This window comes from Oncorhynchus masou, chromosome 17, assembly GCF_036934945.1.
Source record: "Oncorhynchus masou masou isolate Uvic2021 chromosome 17, UVic_Omas_1.1, whole genome shotgun sequence".
NCBI lineage: Eukaryota > Metazoa > Chordata > Actinopteri > Salmoniformes > Salmonidae > Oncorhynchus > Oncorhynchus masou.
This window is the reverse complement of record NC_088228.1, coordinates 41,941,810-41,963,054: the sequence shown is the minus strand read 5'-3', so window position 1 is coordinate 41,963,054 and position 21,245 is coordinate 41,941,810. Positions and strand designations below refer to the sequence as shown.

General features: G+C 43.3%; 1 protein-coding gene across 1 annotated transcript; it reads left to right on the top strand.

The window, feature by feature from the left end:
* The first annotated feature begins 1,928 nt into the window (after positions 1–1,928).
* Positions 1,929–19,344, top strand: LOC135559063 (EEIG family member 2-like). Its single transcript, XM_064993414.1, has 11 exons — positions 1,929–2,331; positions 6,251–6,371; positions 6,636–6,665; positions 9,377–9,493; positions 10,076–10,122; positions 13,255–13,367; positions 13,521–13,616; positions 13,798–14,041; positions 14,162–14,298; positions 15,498–15,561; positions 15,755–19,344. The coding sequence occupies exons 1-11, from the start codon at positions 2,186–2,188 to the stop codon at positions 15,795–15,797; spliced, it is 1,158 nt and encodes a 385-aa protein (XP_064849486.1). The 5' UTR covers positions 1,929–2,185; the 3' UTR covers positions 15,798–19,344.
* The last annotated feature ends 1,901 nt before the right edge of the window (positions 19,345–21,245 follow it).

Below are 21,245 nucleotides of genomic sequence, written 5' to 3'. Positions count from 1 at the left end.
TGCCCATTTCCATCCATCTGTTCCCCTCCAGCGTGTGTTGTGGGCATTAAAATCCCCACACCACATTACCTTTCTTCTATTCTTGCCCTCCACCCTCTCCAGCACTTCAAGATCCAATATGACAGGGATTATAGTAGTTCACTACCACTAGCACCAATCCTCTCAATCACACCTCCACCACCACATATTCCTGTTCAATACCTTCGCCTAGCATCCTGTAGGGAAGTCCTTGCTTTATTAAGGTGCCCCCCCCCCACACACATCTCTGTCCCTCCAAACCACTACATATCCCTGTATGATAAACTCCACATTTGATTTGAGCCATGTTTCCTGCACACAAATCACATCAGGCTTGGCTTGCATATCTACAATGAACTGCTTGAACTCCTGCTCATTAGCCAACAGGCTTTGAACATTCCATTGTAGTATTACCACCATAACTAAGATCCAGTAATGCATGACTCGGCTGACTGAGATCATCTCAAACCTCTTTCCATGTCAACCCTTTCATCCTCAGATGTCTCCCAGCAGCTTCCACTATTAGCTGAATCCTCTCTGTTTTAGACTCTACTTTAGCAGTGCTATTGATAGCTCCTGCTATGAACGTCACCAGCTTTCTCTTATCTATGTATACCATATCGCCTCCTACCTGCCCCGTAATCCCTGGTTTAGATGCTCCTAACCCTCTCTCCCTTGGACCTGTATCTCCCTGTACCTGGAGCACCCTCACTTCCTCAACATGACACCCTTCTCTCCACTCTCACTTGTTGCACCTCCACTGCCTGCTTCACTGCCTCACACCCACTATATGCCACAATATGAGCACTCCCACAGCTGCAGCACTTTGTTTGTACACCCTCCCCACACTTCCCATACTCATGCTCCCCTCCACACCTGGCACACCTCTTTTTCTCTTTACAGGCTGTTGCCACATGCCCAAGCCTCTGGCAGTTATAACACCTTAAAGGCTTCAGTACATAAGCCCTCACATAATAATTCATATATGATCGTGGACTTCAGGAAACGCGTACGCATCATGGACAAACTGAAATGGTCCACCCACACAGACAGTGTGTTGAAGAAGGAGCAACAGCGCCTCTTCAACTTCAGGAGGCTGAAGAAATTTGGCTTGTCACGTCAAACCCTCACAAACCTTTACAGATTCACAATTGAGAGCATCCTGGCAGGCTGCATCACCGCCTGGTACGGCAACTGCACCACCCACAAACGCAAGGCTCTCCAGAGGGTAGTGCGGTCTGTACAACGCATCACCGGGGGCAAACTACCTGCCCTCCAGGACACCTACAGCATCCGATGTCTCAGGAAGGCAAAAAATATCATCAAGGACAACAACCACCCGAGCATCTGCCTGTACACCCAACAACCATACAAAAGGCGAGATCAGTACAGGTGCATCAAAGCTGGGACCGAGAGACTGAAAAACAGCTTCTATCAGACTGTTAAACAGCCATCACTAACACAGAGAGGCTGCTGCCTACATACAAACTTGACATAATTTTAATAAATTGATCACAAGTCACTTTAATAATGTTTACATATCTTGCATTACTCCTCTCATATGTGTATACTGTATTTTATACCATCTATTGCATCTTACCTATGCCACTCTGTCATTGCTCATCCATATATTTATATGTATATATTCCTATTTCATTCCTTTACTTTGATTTGTGTGTATTAGGTAGCTGTTGTGGAATTGTTAGATTACATGTTAGATATTGCTGCAACTCTCGGGAACTAAAAGCAGAAGCATTTCGCTACACTCGCAATAACATCTGCTAACCATGTGTATGTGACCAATAACATGAGATTTGATGTCCTATGGTCATTTATTTGTCAGTATCCGGTTCTAGAAGTGCAACTGAGTAGACGGGCTATCTACCCTAACTCCACCCCTCGTTACTTGCATTCTTTGAACATGCACTAGAACGCCTCCTCTCAAATGGTCGCTTGTCGCTTTAGTGTTAACACTCACTGCGCCGTGTCGCTCTGCTACTTATCAACCCTAGATATAGGTAAGGGGGCGAGAAGTATTTGAACTCAACGTCAAACGCTAAATGAACTCAGACAGCCAGTGACAAGTGGGAGAAGTGACAGTCAAGAAGCTCGACCTTTGGCTAGCTATAGATACTATTATAATTAGGCACCAAGTTACTTTAGCATAATGTCGTTCATTATGATGAAGAAAAAGAAATTCAAATTTAAGGTAGATTTCGAGTTGGACGAACTATCTTCTGTTCCCTTTGTTAACGGGGTCCTGTTCTGCAAAGTACGACTGCTAGACCGTGGCTTTACAAAAGAGTCCTCTCGGTAAGAACGCCTTTCCTATTTTAAGCAGCGTACAGAGGTGAGAGCGATAACTGCTGGAAGTAGTGGCATTGTTAGCCAGATACAGTTAGCAGCTATAGTTAGCTAACTAACTTCACCCGCTAGCTAGCTAGCTTAGTCACGAAGACAGTGGGGTGCATGTGAATAATGTGCTGGGTGTAAGTTAATAGCTAACAATGTATCTCTTCATGTATTAACGTTATTCAATATGTAGCCTAGTATTTCTACCTGTGTGTTATTTTGACGTAGTTTCCATGGTAACTCGTCTGCCATCTTGTTCTGACTGAGTGATTGACACAGCAAAACACCCTCAGTCACGAGACTCACTGTCAAACATGGCTGCACGTGTGCGGCTTGCTTCATCTGTCATATCTAACATTTTATGTAGCCTACCTTAAAACGTCTGGCAACTGAAGGTCAGTATTAACGTTCGCTAGATTCCATTTCCCACTCTGAAATGCCAAGGAAAAGTAATGGATTTGCTTATCATTTTGTTAAAACCGATATTCCAATATCTCGTAGTTTAGACTGGCTAGGGTCTTATTGATCAGAATAGTTGCAAAAACTTGGAAATCATTCATCCCCAATCCAAACCTGTTTTCATGGTACATTTAGAGATTTTACGCATAGTGAACTCTATAACAAACACACATTCAACACTTTGCTGGAAAATGTATATTTTTCTTACAAGTAACATGTTTCAAGAAACCCATCATATGAGACTTTTTAAAGGGTGTCCCATTCATTTCCTAAAACCTCATTATCCCACTCAACATCAGTTGATGCAACAAGAGCTACTTGCTCTCCAAGGATCCAGAGCCATTGAGATGGCTAGACATATTGTCTAAAAACTAGTTTCGAATCAGTTAAAGATTGGATCAGTCAAGTCACGTTAACAGCGTCTAACTCATTTCTCTCATGTTACCCATTTCTCTCATGTTATCCATTTCTCTCATGTTATCCATTTCTCTCATGTTATCCATTTCTCTCATGTTACCCATTCACCATTCCTTCCTGTTTAGACTCTGGAACATCCCCTCCTCAGAATTCAGGATAGGACTTTGTCCGTGCCATTTGAACACAGACTTGTTTTCCCAAGAGAGTCCGATCTAACAGCTCCAATGGATCCTTGTGGTATTTTAAGAGAGTCACATGTCAAGCCACTCAACCGCACTGAGTAGGACTGCACTTAAATGAGTCAGTCACTGGAAAGTAGTGGACACAACTGGAGCACGTGCTCCAGTTAATGTTCGCCTCGGTTGGCATTCCCAGAGGAACTACCTGCATTTGTCCAATTATGTAAATGTACCATACTGTACATAGCCATGACTCAGGCCATTGTCTTGTTATTTTTAACCCGTGAAGAGGTTTTGGTTGAGTATCTTGTTAGAGAAATGTTTTTTTCTGCTCTATTAATATGATAAGTTTCCTTAGGCTCATTGGAACACGCACACCGACAGGCCATCAGCCTCCTCAGTCACTGAATGTGTGATTGAGTTGAAAGAATGGAGAAGGCAGCACTGAGTGACGTGATTATTTAAAAGCCTTTTTACTTGAATACCTGTCTGCTTTGGTCGACAGCCGATGTCTGTTCGACCGCTCCTTGAACTCTCTCTAATGTTCTATGAGGGAAGTCTAACCGTTACCCAGTTGAGAATTTTGTGTGTGTGTGAATTCTGAAAGTATTCAGACACCTTGACTTTTGTTACGTTACAGCCTTATTCTAAAATGGACTATAAAATAATATTCTTACCCCATAATGACCAAGTGAAAACAGGTTTTTAGAAGTTCAAACAGAAGTACCTTATTTACATAAGTATTCAGACCCTTTGCTATGAGACTCGAAATTGAGCTCAGGTGCATCCTGTTTCCATTGATCATCCTTGAGATGTTTCTTCAACTTGATTGGAGTCCACTTGTGGTAAATTCAATTGATTGCATATAATTAGGAATGCCACACACCTGTCTATATAAGGTCCCACAGTTGACAGTGCATGTAAGAGCAAATACCAAGCCATGAGGTCGAAGGAATTGTCCATAGAGCTCCAAGACAGGATCATGTCAGGCACAGATCTGGGGAAGAGTACCAAAACCTTTCATTGAACATTGAAGGTCCCCAAGAACAAAGTGGCCTCCATCGTTCTTAAATGGAAGTTTGGAACCCCCAAAACTCTTCCTAGAGCTGGCTGCCCGGCCAAACTGAGCAATTGGGGGAGAAGGTCTTTGGTCAGGGAGGTGACCAAGAACCTGATGGTCACTCTGACAGAGCTCCAGAGTTCCTCTGTGGAGATGAGAATTGACAGTCCCATCATTACTTTTAAGACATGAAGGTCAGTCAATCCAGAAAATGTTAAGTTTCTTCAAGTGCAGTTGCAAAAAACATCAAGCGCTAATGAAACTGGCTCTCATGAGGACCGCCACAAGAAAGGAAGACCCAGAGTGTCCTCTGTTGCAGAGGATAAGTTCATTAGAGTTAACTGCACCTCAAATTGCAGCCCAAATAAATGCTTCAGAGTTCAAGTAACAGACAAATCTCAACATCAACTGTACGGAGGAAACTGCATGAATCAGGCCTTCGTGGTTGAATTACTACTAAGAAACCACTACTAAAGGACACCAATAAGATGAAAAGACTTGCTTGGGCCAAGAACTACAAGCAAAGGATGTTAGACCGGTGGAAATCTGTCCTTTGGTCTCATGAGGCCAAATGTGAGATTTTAGGTTCCATCCGCCATATCTTTGTGAGATGCAAAGTAGGTGAACAGATGATCTACGCGTGTGTGGTTCCCACCGCGATGCATGGAGGAGGAGGAGGTGTGGGGGTGCTTTGCTGGTGACACTGTCTGTGATTTATTTAGAATTCAAGGCACACTTAATAACCAGCATGACTACCACAGCATTCTGCAGCGATACGCCATCCCATCTGATTTGCACTTAGTGGGACTATCAATGTTTTTCAATAGACAATGACCCAAAACAAACCTCCAGGCTGTGTAAGGGCTATTTTACCAAGAAGGGGAGTGATGGAGTGCTGCATCAGATGACCTGGCATCCACAATCACCTGACCTCAACCCAATTGAGATGGTTTGGGATGAGTTGGACTGCAGAGTGAAGGAAAAGCAGCCAACAAGTGCTCAGCATTATGTGGGAACTCCTTCAAGACTGTCGGAAAAGCATTCCAGGTGAAGCTGGTTGAGAGAATGCCAAGAGTGTGCAAAGCTGTAATCAAGGGAAAGAGTGGCTACTTTGAAGACTCTAAAATATATTTTGATTGGTTTAGCACTTTTTCTGGTTACTACATGATTACATATATGTTATTTAATATATTTGTTTTCACTATTATTCTACAATGTCGAAAATAGTACAAATCAAAAAAACCTTTGAATGAGTCGGTGTCCATATTTCTGAATGGTACATATATATGCCATTCAGCAGATGCTTTTATCCAAAGCGAAATAGTCATGCGTGAATACAACTCAGTTTTTAATGCTGAAGCACCTTGCATATCACTGGCTCTAAAGAGCCAATGCATAGTGTTCTTCATTCCCGGAGCCTACATCTGTCACTGAGGGGCCAGAGGCGCAGAACACTGCCATCACATTTCAAAATCTATAATTCACTTAGCCTAGCCTACATCTATTTATGGGAAACTAATCCATAGGAAGGGAAAGAGCATGGGGAAGTTTGTTATTTTTACTTCAAGGCTTTTATGTTCCATGTCTCATCTCTCGCACACAGGATCTTCTCATTGACTGTGTTCTTTGTTGACAGCCTAGATTTATCTTAGCCATTAATCAGATCACGGGATGAATGTGTACTGTACCTAAACATTCCAATCAACTGTCACACAGTTCTGGTTTTTGTTGTTGACTGTACTGCTACTAACTTTGTCTTCTCCAGGGAGCAGGTCCAGGCTAACTGTGTGCGCTGGAGGAAGAGGTTCTCTTTCCTGTGTAAGATGAGTGCCAACGCTGGGACAGGAGTACTGGACCCCTGTGTGTGTCGGGTGTCTGTGCGCAAGGTACAGGACTCACTCACTACAACAATGCTGCCAAAGTTATGTGAATGCTGTGTCAAGGTCAATTGATGACAAGAATAGGTATACTACTGGTAGGTATACTAATAGGTCTACTGCTAAAATATGTCTACAACTACAGGCTGTCAAGATGTCAATCACTGTTAAGACTATTGCTACAAAATCTGTGTTTTGAGATCGAAGTGGAGATGTACTTGTTGCACACAAGGATTGTTTGTTTGATGGATAACATTTTTTTCATCATTTTAGGAAATGAAGGGTGGAAAGACCTTTGCCAAGGTAATCTTTTTGCTTTTGAATTCAGTCAATGACCATCTTGGCATGCTGACATTTTAAAGTAAGTACACAACAGAACATTCTTATCATAATGCAAATGATAGTTAGTCATTCACCGCCTGAAAGTAACTTGTCCCTTGTCAGTAAAGGTGAGGTTAAAGAGGATAGTTTGCCTGTTACTGCGAACTTCCGTCTTTGGTTACTGATTGCTGTTTAACACTTATCTGTCCTTAAGCAGTCATTAATCCTTATATGGCAATAACTAAAGAATGACGTCACGACCACATGACTCATTCTTAAAAGGGAAGTACATTGAAAGTAGGGCTGTTGCCGTATTACTGCCACACCGGCCATCACTTGTCAGTAACACAAGAAAATGACATAACGATAGGGAGGCTATTACAGGGGTACCGGTACCGAGTCAATGTGCGGGGGTACAGGTTAGTTGAGGTCATTTGTGAAGTAACTATGCATACTATAGATAACAAACAGCGAGTAGCAGCAGTGTAAAAAAAAAAAGGGAGGGGGGGATGTCAATGTAAACAGTCTGGGTGGCCATGTGATTAATTGTTCAGCAGTCTTGTGGCTTGGGGGGGGTAGAAGCTGTTAAGGAGCCTTTTGGACTTAGACTTGGCTCTGATGCTGCTGGTGGTCATTAGTAGCCTACCAAACTTAATAACTGCCTGGTACTCAGCACTCTATTGTCCCTCTAATCACTCTGACATCAATGCAAATGTCATGGAAAATCTAATCAAACACTTCATGATAGTTCATGAGCACGTTGTGCAACTTTTCAATAGGCTATGCAATTGCATTAGAAAACAGTGATGGCCTCTACTAAATAGAGGAGGCTCCCATCGGCTTTCTATAGACTAGGCCTAATATATTTATTTCTCAACTTTCCTAATATGAAGCACATTGCTTTTCTTAACAACAGTATCATAGCCTACCTGGCTGGTATGAAAATGAACCAGGGGAAAAGAGTCCACTATGCACTATTTAAGTGCATAGATGACGTGCATTTTTTTCACGCTGCCCTTGTTTCGAGACAGGTACATGATAATGGTCCGTTCTAAATCAAAACAAATTTCACACATATTATTTAGGACAAGATTAAATCAAGAATAGTCTGAGTGACGATATTAGCCTATCAAGTGTGAATGATATATCATTACATGCATAATAATCGCATTTGCTGTCATTTTTGATAATGGTGTTTTCCCGCTAATAGAACATTTGCGCTCTTTTAAGAAAGAGACACTGACCACTACTAACTACAGCTGGGTTAGACAGACCCCTACAACAGCATGGCTAGTGCCATGTGCGCATTGCTGCGCTTATAATATGAAGAAATAGCATAATCATTTATCATTTTAAGCTAGTGTTCTGATCTGTTGCATCAGCCACATTGTGTAAAAAAGTTGTTTTTAATGCTAGTGGTTGTATTAATTTGGGATTTATTGCATCCCACAACTGTCCCCAGACTGTTAGGAATATTTATTTCTCTCACAGAATAGGTAAACTTTTGTACTATGGTGATAGTAGATTGACATAGGCTAGGGCTTTTGCTATTCGTTAGGCCTACTCAACTTGTTGGCTAACAAAGTAAATGTGGACAGTTTTTCCAATATCTTCAATATGCACCTCGGAATTGGATAAGGACGTGCGCAGTTACCTTCCCGATGTGTCTGTCTTCACTTGTAGCCTGTGAGAAAGACCTGATCACGTGATGGAGATGTGAGTGAGAGGCTATTCGGAGCGCGCAGTGCACGGGGTGAAGAGCACAACGCAGCACTCCGGGCCAAGGGCACAACGGCCACTAGCCGCAAAAGGCATGGAGTTTTGTTTTGTTTTTAGGTTGCGTTACGGCCACACCAAGGGGATGCCACCGTGATAATTTGAGGCATTATCAAGTGCTCGTCAAATTGTGAATGAGACTAATGAAGTGTGTACAGCACAAAGAAACAAAGCAGAGCTCATGCCTTTCAAGCTACTTTTTTCAAATCATTAGTCTCATCATGCAGCCTTACAATGTATTAAAAATCTAAACATAGAGCCTAACATTTGTAGAACAACTAAAGTTTCTCCTATATGCTTAATTTAGAGTTATTAATGATCTATTTCTTTGTTAACCGCTCAACACAGAATAGCCGCATGTGCGCACTCCCTCAAATCGTTTGGGGAAAATGTTTATTTTTTTCAGATTTGTTCAATTGTATTCTTTAAACTATAAAATGACATAAAATAATGCCACAGAATTGTAAGCAAGTCTTGCTTAATATATAACTAGTATAGCCCACAGATTTGGCATAGCCACATCAGAACCTAACAAAAGGACAACTGACGAGTATACTATTCTGTACGTTTTTTTTATCATGCTTCTTTAGACCTAAAATAAAAATTGGATTTATTGTGAAGGTGTAGGCTATATTACATGGATGTACTAGACTTTTTTTAAATGTAGATGTTCCAAAGGTCTACATCAGTAGGCTATGCGTGGAAACCAGGAGGTGCTAAATGTGTTAACGGTCAATTACCAGGAGTTATTTGCTTGACAATCACCGGCTGACGAATGTAATGGTTAAAGACCACTACAATAGCTTCTTACAGATGTGATTGTTAGAAACAGAGTGCTCTGTATTAGAACTCTATGGAACTGAGGCTCTGTTGAAAAGTGGTTACCATAAACCTGAAAAGATCTCTCTATTCTGCAGCTGGGTTTTGCTGACCTGAACCTGTCAGAGTTTGCTGGCTCTGGCAGAACGACGCGCCGATGTCTACTAGAGGGTTACGACACCAAGAACTGCAGACAGGACAACTCTATACTCAAGGTACACTTCGGTACAGTTAGACAGGCCTCCAAAACATCTACTGTATAGGACGTGTGTATGACACTGGAGTCTGTCCTCCTCTGCCCTAGTCCACTTGGCTCTGTCCTATCACTCTAGAATGAGGAGACCTACTTGTCTACACAGGGATTACTGCTCTTAAAGGACTGGATAGATGAAAGAAATACACGGATTAGCCTACACAACGTCAGCTATCCAGTCTTACTAATGAGTGTTCATGAGGGAGAGGAGACCAGGAAGGGAACCATGTGAGAGTATTGGGTCATAGCCAACATACCCAAGTATTGGCACACATTGGGAGTAAGCACATGGTTAGCTATCACCCTCCTCCGCCCCCTAGTCTCCATTCAGGATTAGGTATTCTAATGATGCAACTGCTCTAACATGTACGTGACGACCGGCACCTCTGTGATATTGGAGAAGTAGCTGTGTCATGAATGTATACTGTACATGCTTCGGGTAGAATTTGTACTTCGACACAGGTCTAGGATCACTTCATCCTATTTCATAGGGCCTGTGGATGCTTTTTTTTGGCTAACATTGTTTTTGTCACCTCTGTCACAGGTTGTCATTAGTACACTGCTCATGTCTGGGGACCCCTGCTTTAAAACGTAAGTGCACCTTTCATTGCCGTTTTTGTTCAACCCTTCTGGTGGGTTGCATCAGAACTTTTTTTTGTACTTCACTGATTTTGGATCAGTGGTACAACTGCAGGATTAGCTTATCGGAAATGAATACAGTTTTGGCCCATTATTCAGTAAAGGTATGTAGGAAACATTGATGTGACAGACCGACAGACAGAAGTCTGCATCTGGCCAGACCACAGAGCAAACCACCAACCTACATATGCATTCAGCATCCTGTCTCTGAGTACATCCAGACACGGCTGCTATCGCTGTGGCTTTATGAAACAGAGTCACAGAAACACAGGGGGTTAATTACCGTCCCGTGTTTACAAAAGTTCAAGCATTGGCACAGTTTCCTCAGCAGCACATGAACAATTTGAAGTCAAGTTATACTTGTGGACTCAAATCGAACCAACTTCTGCCGTTGAAAATGAATAGCAAGAATTACATTGTTTCAATATGATAAGAGAACTTCCTCACAGATTCTGTCTGTTAGGAAGGACTGATTTGAGCATGACGTGCCCACACACTCCTGGCAGCGCCTTTACTTTGGACACCCTCGTAAACAAACACACACACTGAATCACACTCTACTGCACCACCCCAGTGCTCTCTCTCGGGACACGTCACTCTATTGTCTGAATCCCACAGTGGAGGAAACCGAATAACGTTTACAGAGCCTTTATATTTTACTATGGAGGAGGGGGTGAAAATAGACTTAGAATCAGTCCTCACTAATGCAGGGAGTGTGGGAGGGTTGCCTTGGCCAATGCCTCTGATGACACAGTGGAGAGATTCTGGGAGAAAGCTTTCATGCAATCATGAAGTGCTAGTGTGCCTCAGTGTTCCTCGGTGTCCCCCACAGAGTGTGTCTGTCTTTTACTGAGCTTTCCTCCTACAGAATGTGTCTCACACACAATGTGTGTGTGTGTGTTGGGAGTATTGTAAGAGCTCTGTAGAAGGGAAGGGGAAACTTACAAATGTGCCAATAACAGCTAGATTTAAAGTAATTTGTATGTAATGTATTTTTTGTTATGTCGGACACCAGTAAGACTAGCTGTCGCCATTGGCGTCGACTAATGGGGATCCTAATAATAATAATAAATCATCTTTATTGGTCTATCATTAACCAATTTACCACACGGTGCACATTGACTCTGCCTGTATATAGCCTCACAAGTGTTATTTCACTGCTGTGCTATTTCTTTACTTGACACGTATTTTTGTTAAAACTGCATTGTTGGTTAGGGGCGTGTAAGTAAGAATTTCACAGTGAGGTCTACACCTGTTGTATTCAGCATTTCACAGTGAGGTCTACACCTGTTGTATTCAGCGCTTCACAGTGAGGTCTACACCTGTTGTAGTCAGCGTTTCACTGTGAGGTCTACTACACCTGTTGTATTCAGCGCTTCACTGTGAGGTCTACACCTGTTGTATTCAGCGCTTCACAGTGAGGTCTACACCTGTTGTATTCAGCATTTCACAGTGAGGTCTACACCTGTTGTATTCAGCATTTCACAGTGAGGTCTACACCTGTTGTATTCAGCGCTTCACTGTGAGGTCTACACCTGTTGTATTCAGCGCTTCACTGTGAGGTCTACACCTGTTGTATTCAGCGCTTCACTGTGAGGTCTACACCTGTTGTATTCAGCGCTTCACTGTGAGGTCTACACCTGTTGTATTCAGCGCTTCACTGTGAGGTCTACACCTGTTGTATTCAGCGCTTCACTGTGAGGTCTACACCTGTTGTATTCAGCGTTTCACTGTGAGGTCTACACCTGTTGTATTCAGCGCTTCACTGTGAGGTCTACACCTGTTGTATTCAGCTCTTCACTGTGAGGTCTACACCTGTTGTATTCAGCGCTTCACTGTGAGGTCTACACCTGTTGTATTCAGCGCTTCACTGTGAGGTCTACACCTGTTGTATTCAGCGCTTCACTGTGAGGTCTACACCTGTTGTATTCAGCGCTTCACTGTGAGGTCTACTACACCTGTTGTATTCAGCGCTTCACAGTGAGGTCTACACCTGTTGTAGTCAGCGTTTCACTGTGAGGTCTACACCTGTTGTAGTCAGCGTTTCACTGTGAGGTCTACTACACCTGTTGTATTCAGCGCTTCACTGTGAGGTCTACTACACCTGTTGTATTCAGCGCTTCACTGTGAGGTCTACACCTGTTGTAGTCAGCGTTTCACTTTGAGGTCTACACCTGTTGTATTCAGCGCTTCACTGTGAGGTCTACTACACCTGTTGTATTCAGCGTTTCACTGTGAGGTCTACTACACCTGTTGTATTCAGCGCTTCACTGTGAGGTCTATACCTGTTGTATTCAGCGCTTCACTGTGAGGTCTACTCCTGTTGTATTCAGCGCATGTGACATAAGATTTGATGTGGTGGCAAACTGAAACTTCCGCCCGTGCAAACAGGCTGAATTAGAAGGTCCTGTGTAGATAGTTGCTGGTTGAAAATACAATCAGGAAATAACACTGATACATTTTCTCTCACACTTTTACAGTGTTAGTTTCTATCAGCAAGAACATAATTTTGACTGCACTGGTCCTTTGACTAACTTTGTCTCCTTCCAGTGTCTCTCTTTTAATGTCTCTCCCACTCTTTTATTCTCCCTCACTTTCACGGTCTCTGTCTCTTGTATATCATTTGGTCTCTGGTATGTAATGTGAGTCCACCCCCTCTCCAACCTTGAGTTAGACCCGTTCATCTAAGAAATAAAAGAAGTGAGACCTGGTGGTTTCCTGTGTTGTGAAAGTGGGGTTATTAAAGATGAACGTGAAGCTCCGGCAACCTGATATACAGCTCATAAAATCACTAACAGATCAGCACTTCTGATAGGATATGACTCACATGTTCCAGTTCCACAGAAGAACTTTGCATTCACAAAAAAATGGCTTTAAATGGCTATGCCATTATGGCTTTAGATGTTACAGTAACATGTATTCAATTCAGCCACTGACTTTGAAATAACCATTTGGACCAAAGACTCAAACCAATCAACAACCATGCATGGTAGGGAGTAGTGGGTTTGGAACAGATGGTGTTGTTTGTAAAGCAGCTGATTGGGTCAGTGAAAGCAGTTGATGTGGCTGACAATGTCCCTGCAGGCCACCGTCCACGGCCATGAAACTGGGCCTCCAGCAGGCTGAGGCAGAGTGTCTCCACGAAGACAGGAAGGGAGGGGACACACACACACCAACACCCTGCCTCCCCGTCCCAGGTACACTACACACACACACACACATACCTCCCGCCGGCTCTGTACACATACCACTTTGATTGCAGAATTAAACCCTGTTAATCAGTAATCATTAGTGCTAATGTTGTGTATTGACATTGTCCAAATATTGTACTGCTGTTCTCTCCGGCTCAGAGGCCCCAGGAAAGTGTGCGTCGTTTCCTGATGAACTGGGAGCATGTGGCCATTCCAGAACGTCCAGCTACGCCAGCCAACAGTCCAAAGTCTCAGGTAGGTCTGAACCAAATGTGGATGAGAAAAGGCTATGACTTGTGTCATGAACTAAATAAGATATGAACAGTAGGCATGAATTTCTGAAAAGCTATAAGCTTGCTGTCAAAGTTATGGTTCTTGTTTTGAAATCTGTGTCTCTGTTGTCTGGAGGGTAACATTACCATCTCATTCCCCATAGGCTACAGCACAGGTCACTCGCGCTCTTCCAGCCTATCAGAGCTCACGCACAAGAGGAACCCCTCAGCAGGCTCCGCCTCGACGGGTATTGCCAGCATTCTTGAACCCAGAGAGGACCGGGGGACTGAGAGGGGGGAGAAGGAGGCCCGCTCTACACCCCCGGTCTCTGTCACCTGTGCCTACTTCCCCGTGCCTGAATATCCCCCCACCCCCGCAAAGAGCTCTGCCTCCGAGAGACTGAGCAGGTAATATTCACATACTTTGTTGAAAGGTCCGAGATAAGTATCGCAATGTAATCAACAGGAGTCCTTCTTTCCATCTCATCCACCAATGCTTTTTTCCTTACGTGTGTGTGTGTGCCTTAGGCATCTGATGAAGCAGAACTCAGTGGAGTCTCAGCTGAAGAGAGTGGATGCTACCCGGGTGGATGCGGACGACGTTGTGGATAAGATCCTCCAGAGCCAGGACTTCAGCCACGGCCTACTGGACTCCAGCACTGAGGGTACACTCACAAGCCCTGGCTTTAGTTCAGAGGGATAGGGTTAGGCTTAGCTCCGTGGGGGATTGGCAGTCTTTACCAAGGATCACCTTCAGTGCTCGGTTGTCTCCACCAAGTCTGCCCCCAACCAGTTTGATTTGCTGGTTTTAAGCATTAAACTTTCAAATAGCTCTTTGTTGACTGTTGCTGAGTGTTATCGTCCACCATTAGCACCGGCCTGTACCCAACCTGCCCTAAGCTCTCTCCTGGTCCCTTACACTAAGTCTGAATTTGTTCTGCTTGGTGACCTAAACTGGGACATGCTTAAACCACCTAACCAAGTCCTAAAGCAATGGGACTCCCTAAATCTCTCCCAGATTATTACCAATCCCACAAGGTATGACTCCAAACACCCAGAAAAGGCGACTCTCCTTGATGTCACCCTCACAAATAATCCTGATAGATATCAGTCTGGTGTTTTCTGTAATGACCTTAGTGATCACTGCTTTACAGCCTCTGTTCGTAATGGCTGCTCAGTGAAACGACATGTCCCGATTTGTCATAGACGCTTGCTAAAAAACTTGAATGCACAACAGTTTTCAGCTGTGCTAACATAATTGCAAAGGGGTTTTCTAATGATCAATTAGCCTTTTAAAATGATAAACTTGGATTAGCTAACACAACGGGCCTCTGTACGCCTATGTAGATATTCCATAAAAAATCAGCCGTTTCCAGCTACAATAGTCATTTACAACATTAACAATGTCTACACTGTATTTCTGATCAATTTGATGTTGTAGTGAATCTGTTATTCAATGCGTTTGTATGGGCAGTAAGGCCAAATCAGATTTTCCATTAAATAATTGTCTTTTTTTTTTTCAATACAACAAGGGGTCTTAAAATTTGAAATCAAATAGTAAAATGATCCTTGGTATGACCTTCTTAAAACAATTCATTATAGTTTAGTAGAACCCCCCCTCCCCTGGTTTAGACATGGATTAGACTAATGGGCTAACAGATATACTATATTTGCCATTTTCAAGTAACACATTTCTCGTTCTTTGCTGCTAAAGCTCTATGCCATGCGTCTTTCTCATTGTGAATAACACTCTTGTCAATAACCACTTATTTTTAGATGGCTCATTGTTGGTTCCTAAGCCATTTTTGCAGCGCTGCGACCTTGCGTTGATTGACAGTAACTTACTTGTTTTTGTGTGTTACAGAGGAGGGGCTCAAGCTGTTTGTTGGTCCTGGTGGAAGCACGGCGCTGGGCAGCCAACACACCAGGTTGGTGACATCATTACCTAATGCATCAGAAATAGAATGACACAACAGCCACTGTCACCTTTTTTAACTGCACAAGGGCCAATCGCTAGTTAAGGAATATTTGATTGATAGACTGTTTGTTGGTTGTGAAGAGTGTTCAGTAATGCCCTTTCACTTGTTGGTGAGATAACATGTGTCTGGTGTCCTCTTTCAGGGTTGGGGCTGGGCCCTACGAGCAGGTGGTGATCAAACGCTAGCCCCCAGGGGAGCGGACATGTGAGACTGCTTCCCCTAGTGTTAAAGGAAGAAGGTGACCTGAGGTTCATGTCAACTTGTTTTTGAGAAGAAAGAGGAGGATATACAGTGTTCAGACCCTTTCCTTTCCCACATGTTATATTCTAAAATATATTAAATTACATGTTTTCCTCATCAATCTACAAGCAATACCCCATAATGACAGTGAAAACAACAGGTTTTTAAAAAACAGAAAAACCTTACCTACTTAATACCTTAAATATTCATACCCTGGCCTCCCGAGTGGTCCAGTGGTCTAAGGCGCTGTGCCACTAGAGATTCTGGGTTCGAGTCCAGGCTCTGTCGCAGCCGACCGTGACCGGGAGACCCACGGGGCGGCGCACACTTGGTCCAGCGTCGTCCGGGTTAGGGGAGGGTTCGCCGGCAGGGATGTCTTTGTCCCAATGCGCACTCTGACACATTGGTGTGGCTGGCTTCCGGTTTAAGTGGGCATTGTGTCAAGAAGCAGTGCGGCTTGGTTGGATTGTGTTTCGGAGGCCGCACAGTTCTCGAACTTCGCCTCTCCCGAGTCCGTACGGAAGTTGCAGCGATGAGACATGACTGTAACTACCAATTGGATACCAAGAAATTGGGGAGAAAAAGTCATGACCTTTGCTATGAGACTCGAACTTAAGCTCAGGTGCATCCTGTTTCCATTTATCATCCTTGAGATATTTATAGAACTTGGTTGGTCCACCTGTGGTAAATTCAATTGGACATGATTTGGAAAGGCACACACCTGTCTATATAAGGTCCCACAGTTGACCGTGCATGTCAGATCATAAAACCAAGCCGTGAGGTCGAAAGGATTGTCCGTAGAGCTCAGAGACAGGATTGTGTCGAGGCACAGATCTGGGGAAGGGAACCAGAAGATGTCTGCAGCATTGAAGGTCCTCAAGAACACAGTGGCCTCCATCATTCTTCAATGGAAGAAGTTTGGAACCGCCAAGACTCTTCCTAGAGCTGTCCTCCCTGGCCAACTGAGCAATCGGAGAGAAGGGCCAGACTCCCCCTTTGTGGTGAAGTGGCCAGACAGAAGAATGCTTCTCAGTAAAACGCATATGACAGCCCGCTTGGAGTTTGCCAAAATGCACCAAAAGGACTCTCAGACAATGAGAAACAAGATTCTCTGGTCTGATGAAACCAAGATTGAACTCCTTGGCCGGAATGCCAAGCGTCACGTCTGGAGGAAATCTGGCACCATCCCTACGGTGAAGCATGGTGGTGGTGGCAGCATCATGCTGTGGGGATGTTTTTCAGCAGCAGGGACTGGGAGACGAGTCAGAATCGAGGGAAAGATAAACGGAGAAAAGTACAGTGATCCTTCATGAAAACCTGCTCCAGACCTCAGACTGGGGTGAAGGTTCACCTTCCAACAGGACAACGACCCTAAGCACACAGCCAAGACAACCCAGGAGTGGCTTCGGAACAAGTCTCTGAATGTTCTTGAGTGGCCCAGCCAGAGCCCGGACTTGAACCCAATCGAACATCTCTGGAGAGTCCTGAAAATAGCTGTGCAGCGACTCTCCCAATCCAACCTGATATCGCTTGAGAGGATCTGCTGAGAAGAATGGGAGAAACCACAAACTCCACAAATACAGGTGTGCCAAGTTTGTTGTGTCATACCCAAGAAGACGCGAGGCTGTAATTGCTGCGAAAGGTCCTTCAACAAAGGGTCTGAATACTTATGTAAATATATTTGTCATTATGGGATATTGTGTGTAGATTGATGAGGGGAAAAAACGATTTAATCAATTTTAGAGTAAGGCTGTAATGTAACAGTCTAAAACGTCATGGGGTCTGAATGATTTCCGAATGCACTGTATGGACTAGAGTGGAGCAGTATAATGTTCTCTCTACCCAGAGGGGGTAGTGGTTCAATCCTGCAGGCCTTATGCAACATTTTAGATAGGTAGGAGAATATTGTGCCCTTACAACAAAAAGGGCTTGTGATTTTTTTACAGAAGTCAAATGGTTCTAGGTTATTACTCTGGGAGGCATGTTGTAATTTACAGTTGTATGTTGCTGCTTGACATGTTCACCTTGTAAAATGTGCAGGGGGTGTAATGGAGGATAAACGCAAGTCAACAAAGTTGACCCAGCTATTTTTTTGGTGCAACAGTTTACCTACCTTTTGCGGAAAAATGCATTGAAAGTATAGGGAGTGATCAGTTTATCAACGAATAAAAAATGCATTGAAAGTATAGGGAATGATCAGTTTATCAACGAATGAAAAATGTAACAAATGTGTAGTGTTCCACACGTGCGCATACAGGTGTTTTAACTGACAAAATGTGATAATTTCCCACAATGACCTTAAAACTGACTAAAGAACTATACACACACAGGTTGTGTGATGTCATCGACCTACAGGTGCCTGATTCTGTCGTGTGAACAAAGAGGAACTGACAGTATGTTCAGCTATACATGAAGACTCGAGCAGTGAATTAAGGCTCTATAAGCAGCGGAATTACATATGGTGAGAGGGGGGAAGAGTGTTAACATCAGATGGAGTTGCTGCTTGGCTCCTTTATGATGAAGTGATGAGAGGAGGAGTGTTAACATCAGATGGAGTTGCTGCTTGGCTCCTTTATGATGAAGTGATGAGAGGAGGAGGAGGAGTGTTAACATCAGAAGGAGTTGACTATGTCCTTGTAACTGAATTAGTTACTAGACAGACATGTAGGTTGGTGTTTAGGTATTGAATCCTCAGCAAAACGGTTATATAGTAGCTTCAATATGATCCCAATATTGACAACAGTTCACTTGCTTTGATTTACAAAATTGTATTTGGAAGTATTTGGAGAGGCCTCCTTGTCCAGACATCAAATCAGATGTTTATTCTATTCAGAAAGCTTCTTTTGATTCTGTAGTAGTAAGTAGGAGGGAGAACTGATTTGGGGACAGTGAACCTTTTGTTGATATTTTGCTTGTGGAAAGTGGGGCCCGGTTAGGTTCATTCAAGGAAAGATGGAGTCAGTCAAGTACAGTGATCAAACCAGGATGCTAGAGTTCTGACAAGCATCTGCAAGGCCAAATGTGACCTTTTTGTTTAGTGCCTTGTTGAAATATTGTTTGTGGAGTTTATGTCCATGATGCAGTATGGTAAGTGTTACCTCATTCAACCTCACATTCAATTAGCAGACCAGTTGTTGTATTTGTGTATGTTGATACTGTCTGCATTTTATCGGTATGAATACAGATTAGAGAAGAGAAAAAAAAATTATTCTGATTTTCATAATGTTAAATTTTTAATGACTTTTTCTTATTTGTCTATTTTACCACAATGAAACCTTTTTATAGCATGTCTTTATGATGTTGGTGTACTACTTTGTTAGTTGCTTTTCTGGTTATTTCTGTAGATTGATGTTGCAAGTGCTGGTTCCACATTGTTTAATTTTTTAAATGTTGGAAGATGGTTATTTCAATACTGTATCCCAATTCACAAACACATGCTGTTGTACTGTAAAGTACTCTGTAAAAGAATAAAAAATCATTTCCTTGCACGTATCCAGTGTATGTGACAATACAACATCTTAATCAAACAATTCCATTTATTTAGTAAACAATGGTTTTTTTTTGCTCAATAGTTGTTTTTTGTCTTTCCTCTGCTAAACTGTTGCCTACTCTTCCTTCCCAGCTACAAAAAAAATCAAATTAAAGTTTATTGATTGTGTTCACAGATTTGCAATGTTCTAGTAGGTGAAGTGCTTGTGCTACTAGCTCCGACAGAGCAGCAGAATGCTTGTGTTACTAGCTCCGACAGAGCAGCAGAATGCTCGTGTTACTAGCTCCGACAGAGCAGCAGAATGCTCGTGTTACTAGCTCCGACAGAGCAGCAGAATGCTCGTGTTACTAGCTCCGACAGAGCAGCAGAATGCTCGTGTTACTAGCTCCGACAGAGCAGCAGAATGCTCGTGTTACTAGCTCCGACAGAGCAGCAGAATGCTCGTGTTACTAGCTCCGACAGAGCAGCAGAATGCTCGTGTTACTAGCTCCGACAGAGCAGCAGAATGCTCGTGTTACTAGCTCCGACAGAGCAGCAGAATGCTCGTGTTACTAGCTCCGACAGAGCAGCAGAATGCTCGTGTTACTAGCTCCGACAGAGCAGCAGAATGCTCGTGTTACTAGCTCCGACAGAGCAGCAGAATGCTCGTGTTACTAGCTCCGACAGAGCAGCAGAATGCTCGTGTTACTAGCTCCGACAGAGCAGCAGAATGCTCGTGTTACTAGCTCCGACAGAGCAGCAGAATGCTCGTGTTACTAGCTCCGACAGAGCAGCAGAATGCTCGTGTTACTAGCTCCGACAGAGCAGCAGAATGCTCGTGTTACTAGCTCCGACAGAGCAGCAGAATGCTCGTGTTACTAGCTCCGACAGAGCAGCAGAATGCACGTGTTACTAGCTCCGACAGAGCAGCAGAATGCTCGTGTTACTAGCTCGACAGAGCAGCAGAATGCTCGTGTTACTAGCTCCGACAGAGCAGCAGAATGCTCGTGTTACTAGCTCCGACAGAGCAGCAGAATGCTCGTGTTACTAGCTCCGACAGAGCAGCAGAATGCTCGTGTTACTAGCTCCGACAGAGCAGCAGAATGCTCGTGTTACTAGCTCCGACAGCTGCTGCACTGGATTGGTATTGGGATGCTGAACCCAATTTTTGTATTTGTATTATGGGCCTAATGAATTTATTTAAATTTACAGATTTCCTTATGAACTGTAACTCAGTAATATTTTTGTTCATATACATGATTTAGATGTTTTACCAGGCGTGATGTGTATACAGGAAACATGGTTTAAACCTCAATTCGATTATATTATACCTGGGTTTATATCTGAGAAGTGATAGAGTGCTCGGGTGGTGGGTGTGCTACATTTACCAAAGAAGGTGTAGCACAGAGTGATTAATGGTTTCAAAGAACATGATTTGTGTGACGGTGGAGATGTGTAGAGAAGGGGGTGTTATCACGTTGTTTAATTACTGTAATCCTTGTAAACCCAATTATGTGTGTGAATTAGACACAGTTGAGAAATCCAGTTCAGGTGATAAGGAGATATGGTGTGTAGATTTCAATGCGCGTATCAGCTTGTGAGGTAGCACTGCCACGGATGCCAATGGTTTAATAGCTGAAGATTTCATGGAGCGGAGGGGACTAGTTTGTCTAAATTATAGTCGGGGGACATGGGTAAATATGACTAGAGGTACATCGTCATGTTTCGATCGTACATTGACGTCCTCCTCCATTTCTGGTATTGTGAATGGGATGTGAAGATTGGCATGAATCATTTCCCAGTTAGGTTCAGCATAGACTTTGACGAATGTTTCCAGAAAAGGGAACTGGTTTCCCTGATCGTGAAAATGCTTTTAAAACTTTCAAGAATAATTTTACATTTGATGATAGTCTTTCAGAGAAAG